The sequence below is a fragment of the Nelumbo nucifera genome, chromosome 5, assembly GCF_055504915.1.
Source record: "Nelumbo nucifera cultivar China Antique chromosome 5, China Antique-T2T, whole genome shotgun sequence".
Lineage (NCBI taxonomy): Eukaryota > Viridiplantae > Streptophyta > Magnoliopsida > Proteales > Nelumbonaceae > Nelumbo > Nelumbo nucifera.
The window spans coordinates 59,208,305-59,226,383 of NC_142653.1; the positions used below are offsets into that span (position 1 = coordinate 59,208,305).

Sequence of the window (18,079 nt, forward strand, 5' to 3'; positions counted from 1 at the left end):
ACAAGGTGGGCTCCCCCTTCTAAAGGTTCATTGAAGCTGAATTTTAATGGGATCAGTCAAGGCAACCCAGGGCTCTATCAAATGGGAAGGTCTTCGAGAATGAGTTTGGAGAGGTTGTATTTCTTTACTTGGGCTCATTGGGATTTGTGCATGTTAGGGCAAAACTACTAGTTTCCTTACAAGGAATGCAATTTGCAAATCAATTGGGTGTGGTTCAACTATTAATTGAAGGGGATCCCAAGGTGGTGGTGGGGTGGTTGAAGAACTCTGAGGATGCTGTGTGATGCTATAAGAATGAAATTAAGAAATTTAAGTGGCTAATGAGGAATATGTCTATAACAATACAGTGGGTGAGGAGATCAGCAAATGTTTTGGATGATGGCTCAGCCAAGCAAGGGGCAAATAGAGAAGCTATGTTTTGAGCTTAGCTGTAATGTGTTTTTAGCCTCTATGTATCCAGTTTTTACTTTCTTTATAATCTGTTGGGAGAGGCTGCATCTTGCACCTCTTATAGGGCTGTTGTATCAGTTTCAAGTTCTGAATTTATAATTTTTTTACTAAAAATATATACAGTTTATGAATGAAATCTGAAATATTGCTGATATATTGGCAAAATATTGGAGATATTTGGAAAAAAAGATTCCCAAAAGATTTTGTATCACCAGCTTTTAAAATTGGGAATATTTTTGACTTCGAACATTCATTTTTCAGGTTGTGGCAAAGACCATCAAGTCTTCTTTGGATGAACTGCCTGGATTCCCCAGAACACAGATTGGATTCTTGACTTTTGACAGCACATTGCATTTCTATAATATGAAGGCAAGTGATTTTGTTTTAATTTTTTTCTGGAACTGATTACTTTGGAGCATTGTTTAGTTAGTCTTGCAAGTATTGATTATTGAAATATGTAGGGCCTGTTAATCCATTTTCATGGTTAATTTGGGTGCACAAATGTTTATGTATCAGCTTCTTGATGATGCATGCTCAGGTGTATGATTGAGCAGATCACACTACAGAAAAATTTTGGTGGGGTGTGACTTGAAGGTGTTGTTAGGTTGGTTCAAACACATTGGGAGTTTGGAAATAAGATACACTATGAGGGAAGTTAGAAATTGGTTGCTATATTAAGAATGACCTTTATTTGATGATTTTGATTGCTTAGGTCTGTCAAAAGCATGACATGTATTGGCAACCAAGGTAGGAGATGAATATGGAAAAACTATTTTTGGGGTGGTCCCTTGAGGAACTAATTGTGTCAAAAAAGTGATATATAGTTTGCAGCATAGGTCCTAGGGATGAACTCATCAAAAGGATTGCTTGGAACAATCATTTTTGTACATCATTCCTTTTAACATAATAAGTAATTAAATTCTTGTTTGTTACTGATAAAAAAAATGCTAAGTTGAAGCCCACATTAACGTGTGTTTTTGCCTAGTCCAGTCATCTTTGTCGCAGCCTCAGATGATGGTGGTGTCAGATTTGGATGATATATTTGTACCATTGCCAGATGATCTTCTTGTCAACTTATCTGAATCAAGACATGTGGTGGATGCCTTTCTAGATAGCTTGCCATCCATGTTTCAGGAAAATTTAAATGTGGAATCTGCTTTTGGTCCAGCTCTTAAAGCAGCCTTCATGGTTATGGTACAGTACCTTATGAACACATGTTTTATTCCAAATGTTTTATCTTCTATCTATGACTAGTATCTATCTTGACCTTTGGAGGACATTATGATCATTGAATGACCTAACATCAATTTGCACTGCACTTTCACAACAGAGTCAACTTGGGGGGAAATTGTTGATCTTTCAGAGTACACTACCATCTCTTGGTATTGGCCGCTTAAAGTTACGTGGAGATGATCCTCGTGCATATGGAACAGATAAAGAACATGCATTAAGAATTCCAGAAGATCCTCTCTATAAGCAAATGGCCGCTGATTTTTCAAAGTATCAGATAGGAGTAAATGTCTATGCTTTCAGTGATAAGTACACTGATATAGCTTCCCTAGGTGCATATTATATTGATATTGAGTAATTTAAAATGCATGTTTGTTTATGTTTTCAAGATATATATTTTTTGGTTACAGGAACTCTAGCAAAATATACTGGTGGCCAGGTGTGCTATTATCCAGGTTTCCAATCGAGCATTCATGGTGAGAAGTTAAAATATGAGCTGGCAAGGGACCTTACAAGGGAGACTGCCTGGGAAGCTGTAATGCGCATAAGATGTGGAAAAGGTATTCCATTGCTACTCTGCCTCTTGCGAGCTTGTAGTCTAGCTTTATTTAGCAGAGTAAACTGTTGGTTAGCATTTCTATAATGAAAGATACATCTTTCTTGCTTATCAGGGGTGCGATTTACCACTTATCATGGACACTTCATGCTAAGGTCCACAGATTTATTGGCACTTCCGGCTGTAGACTGTGATAAAGCCTTTGCAATGCAGTTGTCTCTGGAAGATACATTACTGACAACTCAGACCGTGTATTTCCAAGTTGCTCTTCTGTATCCTTCAATTCTTTAATTAACTAGCTTCCACCATAGACAGTGTATACATGTATTAGATATAAAATCCAGTTTGTTAATGATTACCCATAATGTGTTGTTTTCTCATACAGCTAAGTACTATCTTGAAAAAAAAACCTAGAATGTATGTCTTGGCTATTAATTTGATTGTGATCTATGAATTTCTTATCCATGTATGGAATATCCCATGTTGTGCTATAAATTTATGCATCTGGAATATTCATTAAAGTGGTAGTACTTGGTTTCTTATTAAGCATTTTTATTTCTTATTTGGTCATCTACTGTTGGAAATATTTATCTAGCAGTGAAGTGAGATGTATTTAGTGATCAAGTCCAGAATGATGTTATTAGAGTGGAAAAGATACTAGTGGTTGGAGCTTCCTTAATTTGCAACAGATACACATCATCTTCTGGTGAAAGACGTATCAGAGTCCACACAGCAGCAGCACCTGTGGTAACAGATCTTGGAGAGATGTATCGCCAGGCTGATACTGGTGCCATAGTTTCTTTGTTTAGTAGGCTAGGTAAGATCCATTGAAGCCATTTGAGCTTTTTTTTTTGGTTTGTTGATTTGTAACGTATCAAAGAACTTCACAGATAGTAATTAGTAGAGTAGTTCACTTAAACTTCCACAAAACTGTCTATTTTTTGATAAGTAAAGTTCACTTTTATTATCAATAAAAGTAAGCATTACAAGCAACCCATAAGTGGCATGAGGTGCTACAAGAAAGAAAAATCATTACATTTTAACCCAATACAAGAAATCCCTACTCACCCCTTGCTTAGCTGAAGTGTCCCACCACCACATTAGCCAATCTCCTCACCCATTGTATCATTAAATTCATACTTCTAGTGATCCATTTAGACTTTTTCATCTCATCACTAAAATACCATATTATGGATTCTAGTTCCTTAAACCACCCCACTACCAGTTTTGACTCCCCTTCTATAACCACATCTAGCATATTCAAAATTCAAATCGTGTTCTTAGACCCAGCTAAGGAAGACTCCAGAATTTGGACCCCCACCCCTACTGGTTCCTTCTCCTGTGCCTTCTTCTTTAAAGTGTTAAGCCAGTCCACCAATCCTGTAACCCCCCCCCCCCCCCCCTTCCCTGTTAATGAGGTTTGGTGCATACCAATTCCTCTTAGGGTTGGTAGTTTTTGCTGGGAAGCATTTCTGGAAAGAATCAACACTGGTGATCTGCTCCAAAAGAAGAGACCCAATTCTTGTTTGTCCCCTCATTGGTGTGTTCTCTGTAAGGCTGATGGGGAGACCGGTTTCCATCTACTGGTGTCTCTCTGTTTGGGTGTATTTGGAATCCTTCATCAAATATGCAAAGTCTTTTTGCTCCTTTTTTCAGTTGGCGTATGAAAAGGGAAAGGACTATGTGGCAAGGACTGAGGGCAGCAGTCTGCTGGTCTTTATGGGAAGAAAAAAACTTCAGAATCTTCTCTGAAGAAGAAAGAAGTGCTGAAGATCTAAGGGCCCTGATCTATATAAGGGCTGTACAGTGGATGAAATCCTTAGAGTGGATGACATGCTGAGGAAGTGGGTTGAGATTGCTAGCTGTACCCAGACTAAAGCAGTAATGAGTCTGTCTTGGACTCCCCCACCTGCAAGCTTCATAAAACTAAACTTTGATGGAAGTAGCAAAGGGGACCCTGGACAATCAGGGATTGGGAGTGTTTTTGGGGATGAGAAAGGGGTTGTTTTTGCCATGTTCTCAGGCCCCATTGGAGTGGGTGACTCCCTTAGAGTTGAGATCCATGCAGTCTTGGAAAGAGTCCAGAAAGCTAGGGAGATGAATCTCAGAAAACTCATAATTGAAGGGGACTCGGAGGTGGTGGTATGGTGGCTGAAGAAAGACGGTAGTGGTTTATGGAGATATAGCAATATGAGAAGGAAATTCATATGGCTGGTTCGAGAAATGGAAGTTAAAATCAGTTGGGTAAAAGGATCAGCTAATTCTTTTGCTGATGGGTTAGCTAAACAAGGGGTGGATAGGGAGTCGATGTTCTGGGCACAGTTGTAATTTAAATCTGGTTTTTTTCCTTTTTCCTTTTCTCTTTCTCTCTTGTTCATTTCTTGGGGCTTAAGTTGAAGTTGGAAGATAAGAAAGTTTGTCTTCCTTTTTGTAATTCTAATTGTTGATAATTAATGAACTGTGTTATTGATCAAAAAAATATTCAAAATTCAAATCACTTGCAATTTTGACTCCTTGTAGTACAGCAAGTAATTCAGCTCTAGTCAAATCTCCCATTCCCATTGATCCTAAGAACAAAGCAACATGTCCTGTGTTTCTCAACACCCCTCCTATTCCAAAGGGGCCTAGGTTACCTTGACTGCTTCCAGCAAAATTCAGCTTGGCAAATCCATCAAGAAGGGGTTGCCAAGCCTGCTGCACCTTTTCCTTCTTAGAGGATCTACTAGCCACTACCTTCCAGTTTCTTCATATTATCATTGAATGAGAACTGCAAGAACTTGTCCAAGGTTCTAATCCAATGTATCACCTTGGCCATCACACAATCTCTTATCTCTTCTTTGCTTCTCTCCCTTTCTGTGAAAATTCTTGCATTTTCTCTCTTCCCAAATTGTCTAATACAAAGCCAGCCCTCACACACCTCCACATGATTATCCCCCTTCTCTTAGGCCAAGAAAAAGTAGAAGGATCAAATAGCATATTTACTTCTATTGTTTGATTCCACCTACACTCGAAGAAAAAGAAAAACCAATCCCAAATATCAACAACGAAAGGAAAGGAGGTTAGTAGGTGGCAACAACTCTCACAATTGGATTTACAATGAATGCACCAGTTAGGGGGAGTACAAAGAAAGGGTATTCTTTTTTGTAGTATTACCCATTATGCTAATCTTCCCATGATCCCCTTCCCAACAAAATTTTAAACTTTATGTGGAATGGGTTTAAACCATATTTTGAAAACCGGACTAGACTGGATGGTCGAACCATTTGACCCAAGAACCAGTCATATCTCTGGGTCCGGTTTTAGTCTAAACTGCTTTTTTGAAAAAAAAATGTTGATTTGGTCAGAGAATTGCTGACCTGGATGGTTGAACCGCTGAACCGTTCAACCCAGATGGTGGTTCACATTTTAATAAAAATTTATTTATTTATTTTTTGCTGGCAGGATTGAAGAGAAAAAGATGAGAAACAGAGAAGGGGGAGGGACTGAGATGAGATCTCAGATCTGAGATCACTGAGAGAGAGAGAGAGAGAGAGATCAGATATGAGATTAAAGAGAGAAAGAGAGAGAGATCTCAGATTGTCATCGTCCCTGCCGTCGTTTGTCGCTGCCATCATCGTGATTGCGGCCGTCACCGATGAACATTACCTCTTCTTCTTCTTCCTTCCTTCCTTCTTTCCTTTTCTTTCTTTCTTTCTTTCTTTCATTTCCTTTCCTTTCCTTTCTTCCTTCCTTTCTCAGCCAACAACCAACTCCCTCTCTTTTCTCAAAAAAGACTACGATACATATATATGTAATACATTTTACCCTAATATTCCAATCTAAGGGTTCAATTCTTCAAACCATCCGAACAGTTCAGCCTGAATGGTCGAACTGTTGGCTCAGAAACTAGTGGCCAAAACGGTTCCGTCTTGAGGTCGGTTTTTAAAACCTTGGTTTAAACCATACCTCTTTGAATGGAAAAGAAACAAGAGGAATAGAGGTACACAGAGACTTAAACAAGGAGGCACAAGAAAAAAAAAACTTTGGATGAGGGGATCTAAATGTGTTTATTTGGTTTAGAGGGGTCCAAACACATTATCAAGAATCCGTAATAGACCAATTATGACCCTTAGGAAGTAGAGGAGGAAAAATAAATTTCAAGACCAAATCATTTTTTGTACAGACATCAAGTACAAGGAAAAGGTCTTTCAAAGGAGCACCCCAACCCAAACATCCTCCTAGAAATGTACAAAGTCCCCAGACCAAACATATACATGATAAAACTGAGAAAATGATGGAGAGTTCCATTAATAACCTTCAATAGTGATGTCAAAGTAGCTTGATAAGATACATCTGCATCCCAACCATTACCCAACCTACCATGAATGATGGCCACCACTTTGTACCAAAGTCTTTCCTTCTCTTACGGCCACCTCCATAGCCATTTCCCCGACAAAGCTACATTCTTCTTTTCTACATTGGCCACCCCCAAACCATGGTAACCAAACCTCCCACAAGAAATCTCTCATAACTTTTTCTTTTTTGCCTCTTTTTGTGGAACCCTGAAAACTGAAAGATAATAAACTGGAAAATTTGCAAGCATAGATTTTATCATGGTTTAAAATTTCCCTAATGAAAACTACCCAAAAACTGACATAAATTTTACCAGAATCGGCATATTCCCCAATGAAAACTACTGGTACTATGTGGAGTACAAGAAGTAGTTTCAACAACATATTTCCATTTTCACTTCCATGGATAGTGACATGAAATTTTACCGGAATCAACATATTCCCCAATGAACACTACCAACACTTTGTAGAGTACAAGAGAAGGTATTATAACATAAGTTGGTGATAATATTGTAGATATGTGGAGTAACAATGTTATTGCCCGCCTAACTTGCATGGTTACTTTGACCTAGCACAATATTCATTTCAAACATGAAGTTAATTATTAGTTTTTGTTGTGTATTATATTATTTGGTTGATCTATTACAGCAATATACATTTTCTGAGTTTAAAATTTTCTGACTCATTCTATCACAAAGCTCTAAATCTTAAGGTTTACAGGACAACTTCAAAACACATTCTTTTGTCTATAACCTTCCTTTCTTAGCTTTGTTTAATGATTTAGAACAAAATAATTATTTAAAAAACATGTGCCTATGTTTATTATTTTTATAATATTTCCATATGATATTTCCGACATGTTTCTTTTATTTGGTTGACCGACATTTCCACCGACATGGACATTTTAAACCTTGGATTTTATTAGCGTGATTCTACCCCTAGTGAAATATAATTCGCTTTCCAAACTGCCAACCTCTTTGCACACCTCTCTAAGATTAGGTGCCAAAACCTACTTTCTTTGGGATTTACTCCTCGGTGGAGACCCGGGTAAGTCAAGGGCCGACTGGTGGTGGAACACTCTAGGGTAGTCACTAGAGTCTAGCTCCCCCACCAAATTGAGCCCTGCAATAAAGATCATCTCAAGATTGATTTTCAAATTAGACACCATTACAAACTTTTTTTATTAGCAAAGTGAAAATTTGTTATAAGATTAAGGATTAAAGTTAATACAAAGAAGAAAGACTGCCATCCTAAAATGCCAGATTCAATATTGCTTAGCAGCCCAAAATAAATGCTGTCTTATAACTCCTTGCTTAATAAGGGAATCAGCTAACCCGTTTGCAGTCCTTACCCATGTAAACTCAGCAATTATATCCTTAGCAATACTTTCCACCTCCCTAGAAGCATGTGGAGATGACCATTTCAAACTTCTTTACAAACTCCTTTAATTCATACACCATTCTAAGATCTCCTTCACAAAAAATAAAAAATAAAAATAAAAATATTGTCATATGCAAACTAAAGGTGGGTAACTGGAATGTTATCTCTACCTACCCTCCAACCTCTAATCTTCTCCTCCCTATCAGCCTTGGGTATTAGTTCGCTAAAAACATCATCTATTAGGGTGAACAGAAAAGGTGAAAGGGGATCCCAATTTAGACCAGGGTTGATTGGGGAAATAAAGATGTTATCAGATTTAAAGCAAGAAATAGCAAGAAAAGGTCAGGAAAACAATCTTTTAGACATTGGTTTCTATGCCAGCGCCAAACATAGATCATATCTGATGTGATTAAGAAAAAACTTGTAACCCTTCCACAATGGCTTTCCAAGGACAAGAGAGGTTAGATCTCTCATTTAAACCCACATACATCCATTAGAATTTGCTCCATGAATGCTGGATGTTTTGGATCACTCAGTGCCATAATTGTTCTTTTCTTTTTTTGAAGAAAAGGTTTAAGTACTGATTTTTGTATTCATTCAAAAAGATCATGTACAAGTATGACATGCACAGCAAATCTTTACAAAAAAGTATCCTGTTAGCTCCTGTCCTGCCAGCCTTACAAAAACAAAATGGCAGGACCCAAATAACTTTGATGGGTTTTGAATTGCTCTATTACAGCCAACCAAGAATGGATGTGCTCAAAATCTTCCTAATTTGGTTCTCCATTGATCTGCTTCTATTCTGAAATATTCTCTGGCTCCTCTCCTTCCAAATGCACCAAGACCCTGCAGCTGGAATAGTGCTCCATAGTTTTCTACCCTTCTCATTTAAGCCTCACTTTCCAAGAGAATAAATATTCTAATAAACTCTCTGGCATGCACCAAGAGATATTCAGCAGACTACAAGAGTAAGTAGATCTTGGACCTCTGTACAATGCAAGAATAAATGTTTTGAAGTTTCTCTACTACTTCCAAATAACACACAAACATCTGATTGTCTCTGGTTAAGCAAATTGAACAGAAAAACCATCTCCTCTATTTCCCAGTCATTCAAGCTTCTCCTGAAAGTTGGACTCCAGGCAGGTACCCCTTCAAGGATCTCATAATAATCAATAACTCTTGCTTCTCTGTTCTTTGCTAGTAAATACAAAGAAGGAAACCTGTCCATCTTTCCAGAGTTTGATCTTCTTCCCCCACTTTCAGCTTGATTCCTTGAATAAAATTTTTCAAAGCCTCTCTAGAATGAGCAACCATAAGGACCCTCCACAGTACCTGGGTCCCAGTTGAAGTTCCTGACTCCAAATTCCTCTGCAATTATCTGTCTCTAAAGAATCTGAGGATGAGAGCTGAATCTCCAAAACCACCTAGCAATTAGAGCCGCATTTATTTCCTTCATCTTCTTGACCCCTAAGTGCCTTTTAGATTCAGGAAAACAAATTTGTTCCCACTGAACCAAATGAATTTTACTTTTCTCCTGCCAACCTTTCCACAGAAAATCACTTTGTACTTTTTCCAACTTCTCTGCTATTTCTGCTTGTAAAGGAGATAGGTAAAAGGTTGGTAATTGTGAAAGGGTACTCTTCAAAAGAGCTTTTCTGGCCCTGGCTAAGAGGTATTTGCATTTCCAGGTGGTGGCAATTTTCCTGGACAACCTTTCTAAAACTAGGTCCCAAATGTTCTTAGTTGTACCTTCGCCCCTAAAGGGAGACCCAAGTAAGTGGTAGGAAGTTTACCCACTTTACATCCAAGGATTCCTGCCAATTCACTTGTATTCTGCACAATTCGTACCGGGATTGGTTCACTTTTACTTAAATTCACTTTCAGTCTGGAGACTACTTCAAACCAGATTAAAACCTCCTTGAGGTGCTGTAACTGGTTTAGATCTGCTGGGAGGAAGAAGAGTGTGTCATCAACATATTGCAATAAAGCCACCGAAGTATCTTGCTCTCTCACCTTGAAACCTTGTTAGACACCCCATCCACTGCCCTTTTTATCAACAAAGCTAGCGCTTCAATTACACAAATGAAGAGCAGAGGAGATAACGAGTCCCCTTGTCTCTGAGTCCCCTGGAGCTTTCAAAGACACCCTTAAGAAACTCCATTTTCCAAAATGGAAGAGTGTGTCATCGACATATTGCAATAAAGCCACCAAAGTACATTGCTCTATCACCTTGAAACCTTGTTAGACACCCCCATCCACTGCCCTTTTTATCAACAAAGCTAGCACTTCACTTACACAAATGAAGAGCAGAGGGGATAATGGGTCCCCTTGTCTGACTCCCCTGGAGCTTTCAAAGAACCCTGAAGAAACTCCATTTTCCAAAATGGAAAGTTCTACAGTTGAGACACAGACCCTCATCCAATTCCTCCATTTCCTGCCAAAATTCATTTTTTTGTAGAATGCATAGTTTTCAAGGCGCCAAGGCGAGTCTGGGCGTCAGGGGGGCGCCTAAGCGGGCGCCTAGGTGATGGACTTTTTTATATAGAAAATATAGATCCTAGGGTAGTTCCCTAGGTACTATAGCCATATTTCCTTAATAATTATTCATAATTTTCATAATAAAAGTATGGAGTTCGTGTTAAAGTATAGAAAATCAACATATTCATGAGAAGCAAAAAAAAGAAGGAAAAGAAAATTCAAAAAATATAGGGTCTGAACCCTTATTTTTGTTATAGAAAAAGAAGAAAAGAAAAAGTAGTAGTAGTAGCAGTGGTAGTAGTGGTAGACAAAATTTGAAGTTCTTCCTTATTGGTTCATGTTTTAAAGTCTTTGAGGGTTCAATACAGCATTTAGCAATGTTTGTATTGATTAAATCCTAACAAATAAGAAAATAATAAAAACAAATTAGTATATAAACACATAAAATGAGTATTTTAGTTTAATAGTGCCTATTTTATAATTATAATGTCAAAAAATAAAGAATAAAAAAGTATTTTACAATACATAGTACAAAACTGCTAGGCGATTAGGCGAGGTGAGCCTCAAAGGGCGCCTTGTCGCCTAGGCGCCCGCCTAGGTGTCGCCTTGACAACTATGGTAGAATGTAGTCCAGAAAAGTACAACAAACATGATCATAAGCCTTTTCCAGGTTGACTTTGCAAAGCAGCCCTTCCACCCTTCTCTTTAGCCTAAAATCAATACTCATTAGCAATTAAAATTTTATCCAGTAATTGTCTATTTGGAAAAAAGGCTCCTTCAAAGGGGGAGGTGATATGAGCAATGACCTTCCTTTTTGATTGGCCAATAATTTTGCTAAGATTTTGTAGAAGCTGCTCATCAGACTTATTGGCTTATAATCATTAGTTATGATGCATCCCTGACCTTTGGAATAAAGATTGAGGGCGCGTTCCAGTGTGGCCTTTTTATGAAACTCTCTTCTAAAGCCTTCATCATATCTTCCTTCACAAAACCCTAAGCCTTTTTGTAGAAGAGAATTGTGAAGCCATCATGCCTGGGGGCTTTATCTCCTTCTAAGCTGGACACCATTTCCCACACTTCTTGAGTGAAAGGTTTGTCAAGCTCTTCTTTCTGCTCTTCAGATGAACTTGCAAACTGTAGGCCATCCAGACAAGGCCTTCTGTGAAAGGGTCTTTGTAGAAGTTCTTAATATGTGCTTTAATGGAATCTTTATCCACTCTTTGTTCTTCCATCAGTAAACTTCTGATTGAATGCACTCTTTTTCTAGCATTTTCCATTTGGTGAAAAAATGCTGTGTTTTTGCCTCCAGCTCTCAACCAATTAATACAACCCCTTTGCCTCCATTTTGTTTCTTTTTGATAATCTATCCTATCATAAACCTTTTTTTTTTGCTTCCATTTGAAAGGATTCTCACCACTGTTTCAATTTATCCAAAAAGTGCTCAACTTGCCTCATCATTATGCCCACGGACACTTGTTATGATGCTTCTAAATCCACCCCTCCAAGTGGCTTCGATAGAAACCGAGAACCTTCCAACCCACTGATCTGAAACTTGTTTGGATTCTGTGTTCTAGATAATCAGAATTCCCCCTGCTGTACCTATGGCCTCCATGCAGAGTGGCACCAACTCTTTGTAATTGTCTCTTGTAACAGTAAAACATCTGGCTTTTTTTTCCATTGTTGAGCAAATCACCACCCTCCTCCTACCTGAGCACAGACCACTGACATTCACAAAACTATCTTCATGTTAACCAAGTTTGTGCTTATCACCCCTTCCTTCTTTCCCTCCCCCTGCCTCTGCTCTTCTTGCACTGTCATTTAGATCCCACACGAGTCTCAAGATCTCCCTACTTGTGTTCCTGAGGTTCCTCTTCACATGAACATTTTCTTTTCCTTGCTCTTCTAGGGTTCTTTGCTCCATGGCCATAAGTAGTCTGTTCATTTCTTCTTGTAAGCCTTCGAAGGAAACCTCCCAAAACTCACCAACTTAAGTTACATACTACTTGGACAACACCCAGTGCAACATCACCTCTGTTTCTTGTCTGGTTGGAAGAGGGTCTACCCCCTTTTTTTGTTTCTGTGGGCATGCTATCTGCCTATGGCCCCTGGATTTCCTCCCCTAACTGTTCACCAACCTGAATCTCCGCATCTTCCATAGGAACAGCCTCCACCAAGTGCCTGTCTTCCACCTGGTCCTCAGGAAGCTCAAGTGCACAACCTATAGTGGTGTCATGTCGTCACCGTGGAGAGTGGAGACCTTGGAATATTTGCTGTTGTTGGTGTTCCTACCTCTCTCCTTTCAACCAGAACATCATCTCCCTTTGCAGATGGTTGACTGGGACTGCCCTTAAACTCTGGTCTACCATACAAACCTGCTAGACATGAGATTCCCGAGGAACTTGCATCATCCTCCACTATCACCTTGCCTTTCACCTCCATTACTGCTGCTTTAGATCTCCACTGCCAATCTTCTCTTTCTTTCTCCTCAAACTTGATCCCCCTGAGTACTGGGTTATGCCTTCTTTGCTTGGGTAGGTTAGATGGTCTAATATTTTTTAGGGTCTTCACCAGTTTGGGTCTGGTTTTTCTGGTTGACCCTCCGATTCCTCCTGGCTCTTTTTCTCGAGTATACCCACGTCTGGTCATTCTTGGCAACTAGGCCCAACGACACGCACCGCAGACTCCCCCACCTCTGCCAGACACTCCTTTATTAACTTTTTAACTGTTGTATAGAACCCTGCCATGTATCAGCCCCCTTTGAATTTGAAACTTGAGTTACGGACTCATCTATTTGATCAAGTAAGACCACCTTAGCAATCAGATGGCCATCAACTGATCCCTTTTTTATCCCTGTTAAGATCTGACAGCTGTCATTCATCTTCCTCAATCAGCCTGTTGGAATTCTCTCTGAAATATCTGCAACTGTAGATTTTGGCAGGTTCGTCCCCTGCAGTTTAGCTTCCTTTTGCAAACTCTCCAGTTTACTTTTCAATGCTGCCAACCCATTTGTAAACTCATCCATTTCTCCTACTTCATAACTTTTTATAATCTCTTCCCTTGTGGTTGTCTTGGCATTCTTTAACCTCAACAAAAGAGGACAAGCTGCAGCAATGAGTTCGGGCCAGATTGTGAGTTTGTGACTATATATAATACCCTCACTGCTATACCAACTGTTGCCAGAATGATCCGTTTCCACTGCACCTAGATTCTCACCCACTCGCATGTGGCCAACTCTGAAACTGAGTCATCCGTTTGCATAAACCACCACAGTAATCTTCGATAGCTTCTATTACTCCTGGCAGCACAACTACAAACAGGAGACCAAAGATTTGGATCCAAACATTATCCTCCCTTTCCATCTTGGCTGTGGGTTCATTAGTATAGCAGCCTATTGTAAGCCCTCCACCAATCCAGCAGAATGGTTTTCCGCCCAGTAATCCTTCTTTTCAAGTATACGCTTAGCCTCATCTTCACAAGAAAAAATGAAAAGGAAAAGCCCTCGAATCAACTTCTTTATCTTCAGTCCCCCCAATGGATTCCATTCTGCCTCCGACCATCTGACCACCTTTCCACCAACTCCAATGGAGGAGTTTCTTTGGTGTATCTGCCTACTAGACATTCTCCCAAAAACCTTTTCCTGTCATCGACCTCCTTTGCAGAGGTTTCTATCCAGAATGTCCTTTCACCTTTTTTGAAGCTGTAACTCCCATATTCCTGCCAGCTTCTTTGAACTACAACATCCTTGAACGAGATGAGATATTCTCCCCCCCCCCCTCTGAAACGAGGACTTTCCCTCAAACCCTCTCTTTCCACATGCCATAACCATAATGCTTTTTGTCTAAAGGGAATCTCTAGAGCCTTTTTTATAGCAAAAGAAAAAGAGATTCCCCAATAGAAGAATTTTTTAAGGAAAAAGTAGAGATATAAAGAGATTTTAGGAGGTGCATCTAGGCAGACAGGCAGGTGCATTTCATGGCATGTGCCTCACCCGAAGCCAGGTATGCATCTTCACCTATGTATGTTTTTTTTCTAATTTGTCATTTTTGTTTTATTTATTTATTTATTTTTTGTGTGTGTTCACAACTTTGTAATGGTTTATTAACTTATAAACTATCTTTTTATTGATGTTACATTAATAATGGTCTTTTTGAAGGGATGATCCATCATATGGATAGCCGAACCCTACAAGTAGGTAGGGCGAAATTTCAAAAATTTCTCTCTCCCATGTGGGAATCACATTCCCTATTTTAGAAAATCTGCATTTTCAATGATCAATCTTAAACCTAAACCGGACCAGATTTGAAACCAAAAGGTAGGAGAGGGATATACCTGATACAGAGTAGCAGTAACTCCCAACGAAGGTGTTCACGCCCAAGGAAAACGCCAAAGACTGCTCCCACTAAAGATGATACAGCGTAGGGTGGAGTAGAATCAGTAGGTGGTTCTTCAGCAAGAACCGAACTCTTCAGCAAGAATTCGATGGAGGGTGAGTGAGCATGACTTCATATCAATTTTTGGATTGATATCAAGAATGCTTCTTGATTGCTTCTACAAGTGGAGAACAAATTGGCAATGGCAGCAACAATAGAGGGAGGCAAGAGCAGAAGATGGCATCAGTCTTACTGGAGTTGTCTTCTCTCTTGGATCTGTAATCAGCTTGGGGTGAATTGGGGTTCGCCCTCCTCTATTTATAGCCTTAAAGAAAGGTCCTCCTAATCCCATTAGGAGTTTCCTAATCCAAATCTTGTATTTGGATCTGGATTCTCTTTAAAAGATAAGGATAATCCCTTATCTTATCTGCAGATAAAGATCAGCCCTCCTAATTTTATTAGGAGTTTTCAAATCCAAATCTTTATTTGGATCTGGACTCTCTGAGTGGATAGGGATAACTCTCCATCCTATCTGCTGATCTAAATCCCAGATCTGCCCCTCTTTAATTAATCAAATTAAACCAGTTCGAATTGGGCTTTAGGCCCATTAAGTCTATGTGCTCATTCAGCCTCCAAACTGTTGCCCAGTTGGGTTTCCTTGTATGGTGTGGGACCCAAACATTGATCTACACATCAGCCACATGGGTTCAACCCAACCTCTATTACAAGGCCTAGTTGAATTCACTATAAGAGACAGTGAACCCCGAGCCCATCACCATGGGCTTTTAATGGGCCCAACACTTACACTAAGTGGTCCTTGGGTTAAGCCACCTTATAAAAACCCAAGGACTATGGGCAGATGCAAGATTAGCCCATCAGGTATTACTCTCAATGGTCTTACACTTAACCTCTTAGCCCATAATGATCAAACACTGCCCGACAAGAGAGGACCTCCCCCTCGGCTGCAAGGAACAGTGTTGCACTCTCTACTCACATGGATCCTGGGAATTAAAACATTTTGCAAACATTTTGAAACCATAATATATATATATATATATATGTATATCTTTATATAAATATATTTTGCAAAACAAACTTCAACGGTTGAAATCGGCTATCGGCAGCTTTGGTTTCCATCAGAGAGACTGCATCCCCAATCATTACCTTTGTCTGACAAAGGGGTTGATCCTGTCACTATGATCACCCACTTAGATGAATTCTCGGACTGTCCCAACATACCCAAGTTTTGACCCCCCTCTAAGGATCTCACTGATTGGCACATCAAAAACAGTCCAATCCGACACCTAGTGCAGTATCAGGTGTAACATTCCAATTTTGCCCATCAATCTCCAAGGTCCAGGGCAATACTAGAATTCTGGTCTGGCTCAGGGTTTCAAGAAAACCCACACTGCATGTACCTCAGGTCTCACCCTGGTAGCTGAGACAAGCCACCCCAACCAACTTGGTGGCACATCAGTGTCAGCCTTGGCAGGATAAATCTCCCCAGATCTATCCAACGGTTGTGAACATTTTAAACTAACATGAGTCTCATATGTGTCCAGTTTAAGGGTATTACACAGAAACACACCACAATAACATGAATCAAATATGTACTTTATTCATTTACATTAAATGTCATAAGGTACATCATTCTGATTGGAGCTAAGGGCATACACTGTCTAACACTTTTAACTTTTAAACTAAGCAAAAAAAAAAAAAACTTTTCAAATACCTAAAGCCTTAGTGTGTATGAATGTTCATGGATCTAGAAGAAAGAGACTGACTTAGAGACATTGAATTGTCATTAATTAAATTGAGCAAGGGTGATGGTTGGATAAATTCTATTAGATTGGGGGATGTTAAATAGTAGCTTCTGATACTAAAGGATGGGATTGGTTGAGGGGGTGGAATAGATAATCCTGGGTGTAGCAACTAGCAAGGATAGAGCTTGATGAGGGTGCTGCTGCTGTTTGAATGCAAATGTTGGTGCTGGCCTCTTTGATGAGGATTTTGTTGAATGATTTTGATATTAGGGTTTAGAACCCTTTGTTGAGATGTGGTTGTTTCATTTTCCTCCTATCCCTATTGGTGATAACTTATCACCTATCTTTGTAGCTTGATGTTTTAGTGCTTTCTTCCCTTTGCCATAAAAAAGGAGTTATACTGAGTCATCGGCTTAACCACCTAAAATTGTCATGCAAGTCATCCTACAGTGTTCTCTCTGGGGCAGGCCCTGAACATCGATTAGCTTTAATAACCCCTTCATTCACCCAGGAATTTACTAGCTCGTTAACTGGCATGGAGAAGCTATAGTGCAATCCTTTTAAAAGCTACAACAGCTCATTTCATATTAAGACTTCTCTAGATTGTTCCTAAGAGCTCCTATCTCCTATCTCCCTGATCTCCCATCCGTGTTTCCTGGATACCTGTACAACAGTGCTGTATTGTGTCAGATACTTCAATTTTTAGTGTGAATTCCATATCCAACACTATGTCTAGTAATTTCCTTTCTGTATCTAGGTAATATAGTCTCCTGTGGTATTATTTTCCCCCATTTTGGTAATTATATATAACTTGATCTTGAGTTTATTTTTAAGCTTCTAATATGAACTAATCAAATCTGCAGCAATTGAGAGAACTTTGTCTTATAAGCTGGAAGATGCCCGCAACTCTATTCAGCAGAGGATTGTGAAAGCCCTTAGAGAATATCGAAATCTCTATGCTGTGCAGCATCGCTTGGGTGGCAGGATGATATACCCAGGATCACTGCAATTCTTGCTTTTGTATGGATTAGCGCTATGCAAATCCATACCTCTCCGTGGGGGATTTGCTGATGTTCAGCTTGATGAACGCTGTGCAGCTGGTTACACTATGATGACTCTACCTATTGCAGGGCTATTGAAGCTTCTTTATCCCAGGTTAATTCGTATTGATGAATATCTCCAAAATGTAAGGAATCTGACCTTGTTTTATTTTCTCTTGTGATTCTGTTAAATGTTAAATTCTGTAGATAATAACTATGTTTTATATGTGCAGGCATCTGCAAAGATTGATGATTTTGGGAAATTTTCAAAATCATTACCGTTAACCATGCAAAGTTTAGATTCCAGAGGTCTATATATTTATGATGATGGGTTTCGCTTTATTATGTGGTTTGGAAAAATGCTTTCATCTGATATTGCTGTTAATTTACTTGGTGTGGACTTGTCTACTTTTCCTGACCTATCCAAGGTATGCTTTTTGATTTCTGTGAGCTTTAGTGCTTCAAAGTTATTGAGTTCAAA

The 18,079-nt window shown here is 39.3% G+C and overlaps 1 protein-coding gene across 3 annotated transcripts in view; it reads left to right on the plus strand.

The window, feature by feature from the left end:
* LOC104589420 (protein transport protein SEC24 A-like) overlaps positions 1–18,079 on the plus strand; it is a 45,834-nt gene that overhangs the window by 18,127 nt on the left and 9,628 nt on the right. For all 3 annotated transcript variants that reach the window (XM_088887436.1, XM_010247746.3, XM_019196345.2), the window contains exons 5-12: positions 712–819; positions 1,441–1,644; positions 1,781–2,012; positions 2,091–2,240; positions 2,352–2,508; positions 2,926–3,053; positions 17,422–17,744; positions 17,832–18,026. In XM_088887436.1, the coding sequence (XP_088743562.1) occupies positions 712–819; positions 1,441–1,644; positions 1,781–2,012; positions 2,091–2,240; positions 2,352–2,508; positions 2,926–3,053; positions 17,422–17,744; positions 17,832–18,026 (1,497 nt within the window). The remainder of the gene's footprint in view (positions 1–711; positions 820–1,440; positions 1,645–1,780; positions 2,013–2,090; positions 2,241–2,351; positions 2,509–2,925; positions 3,054–17,421; positions 17,745–17,831; positions 18,027–18,079) is intronic.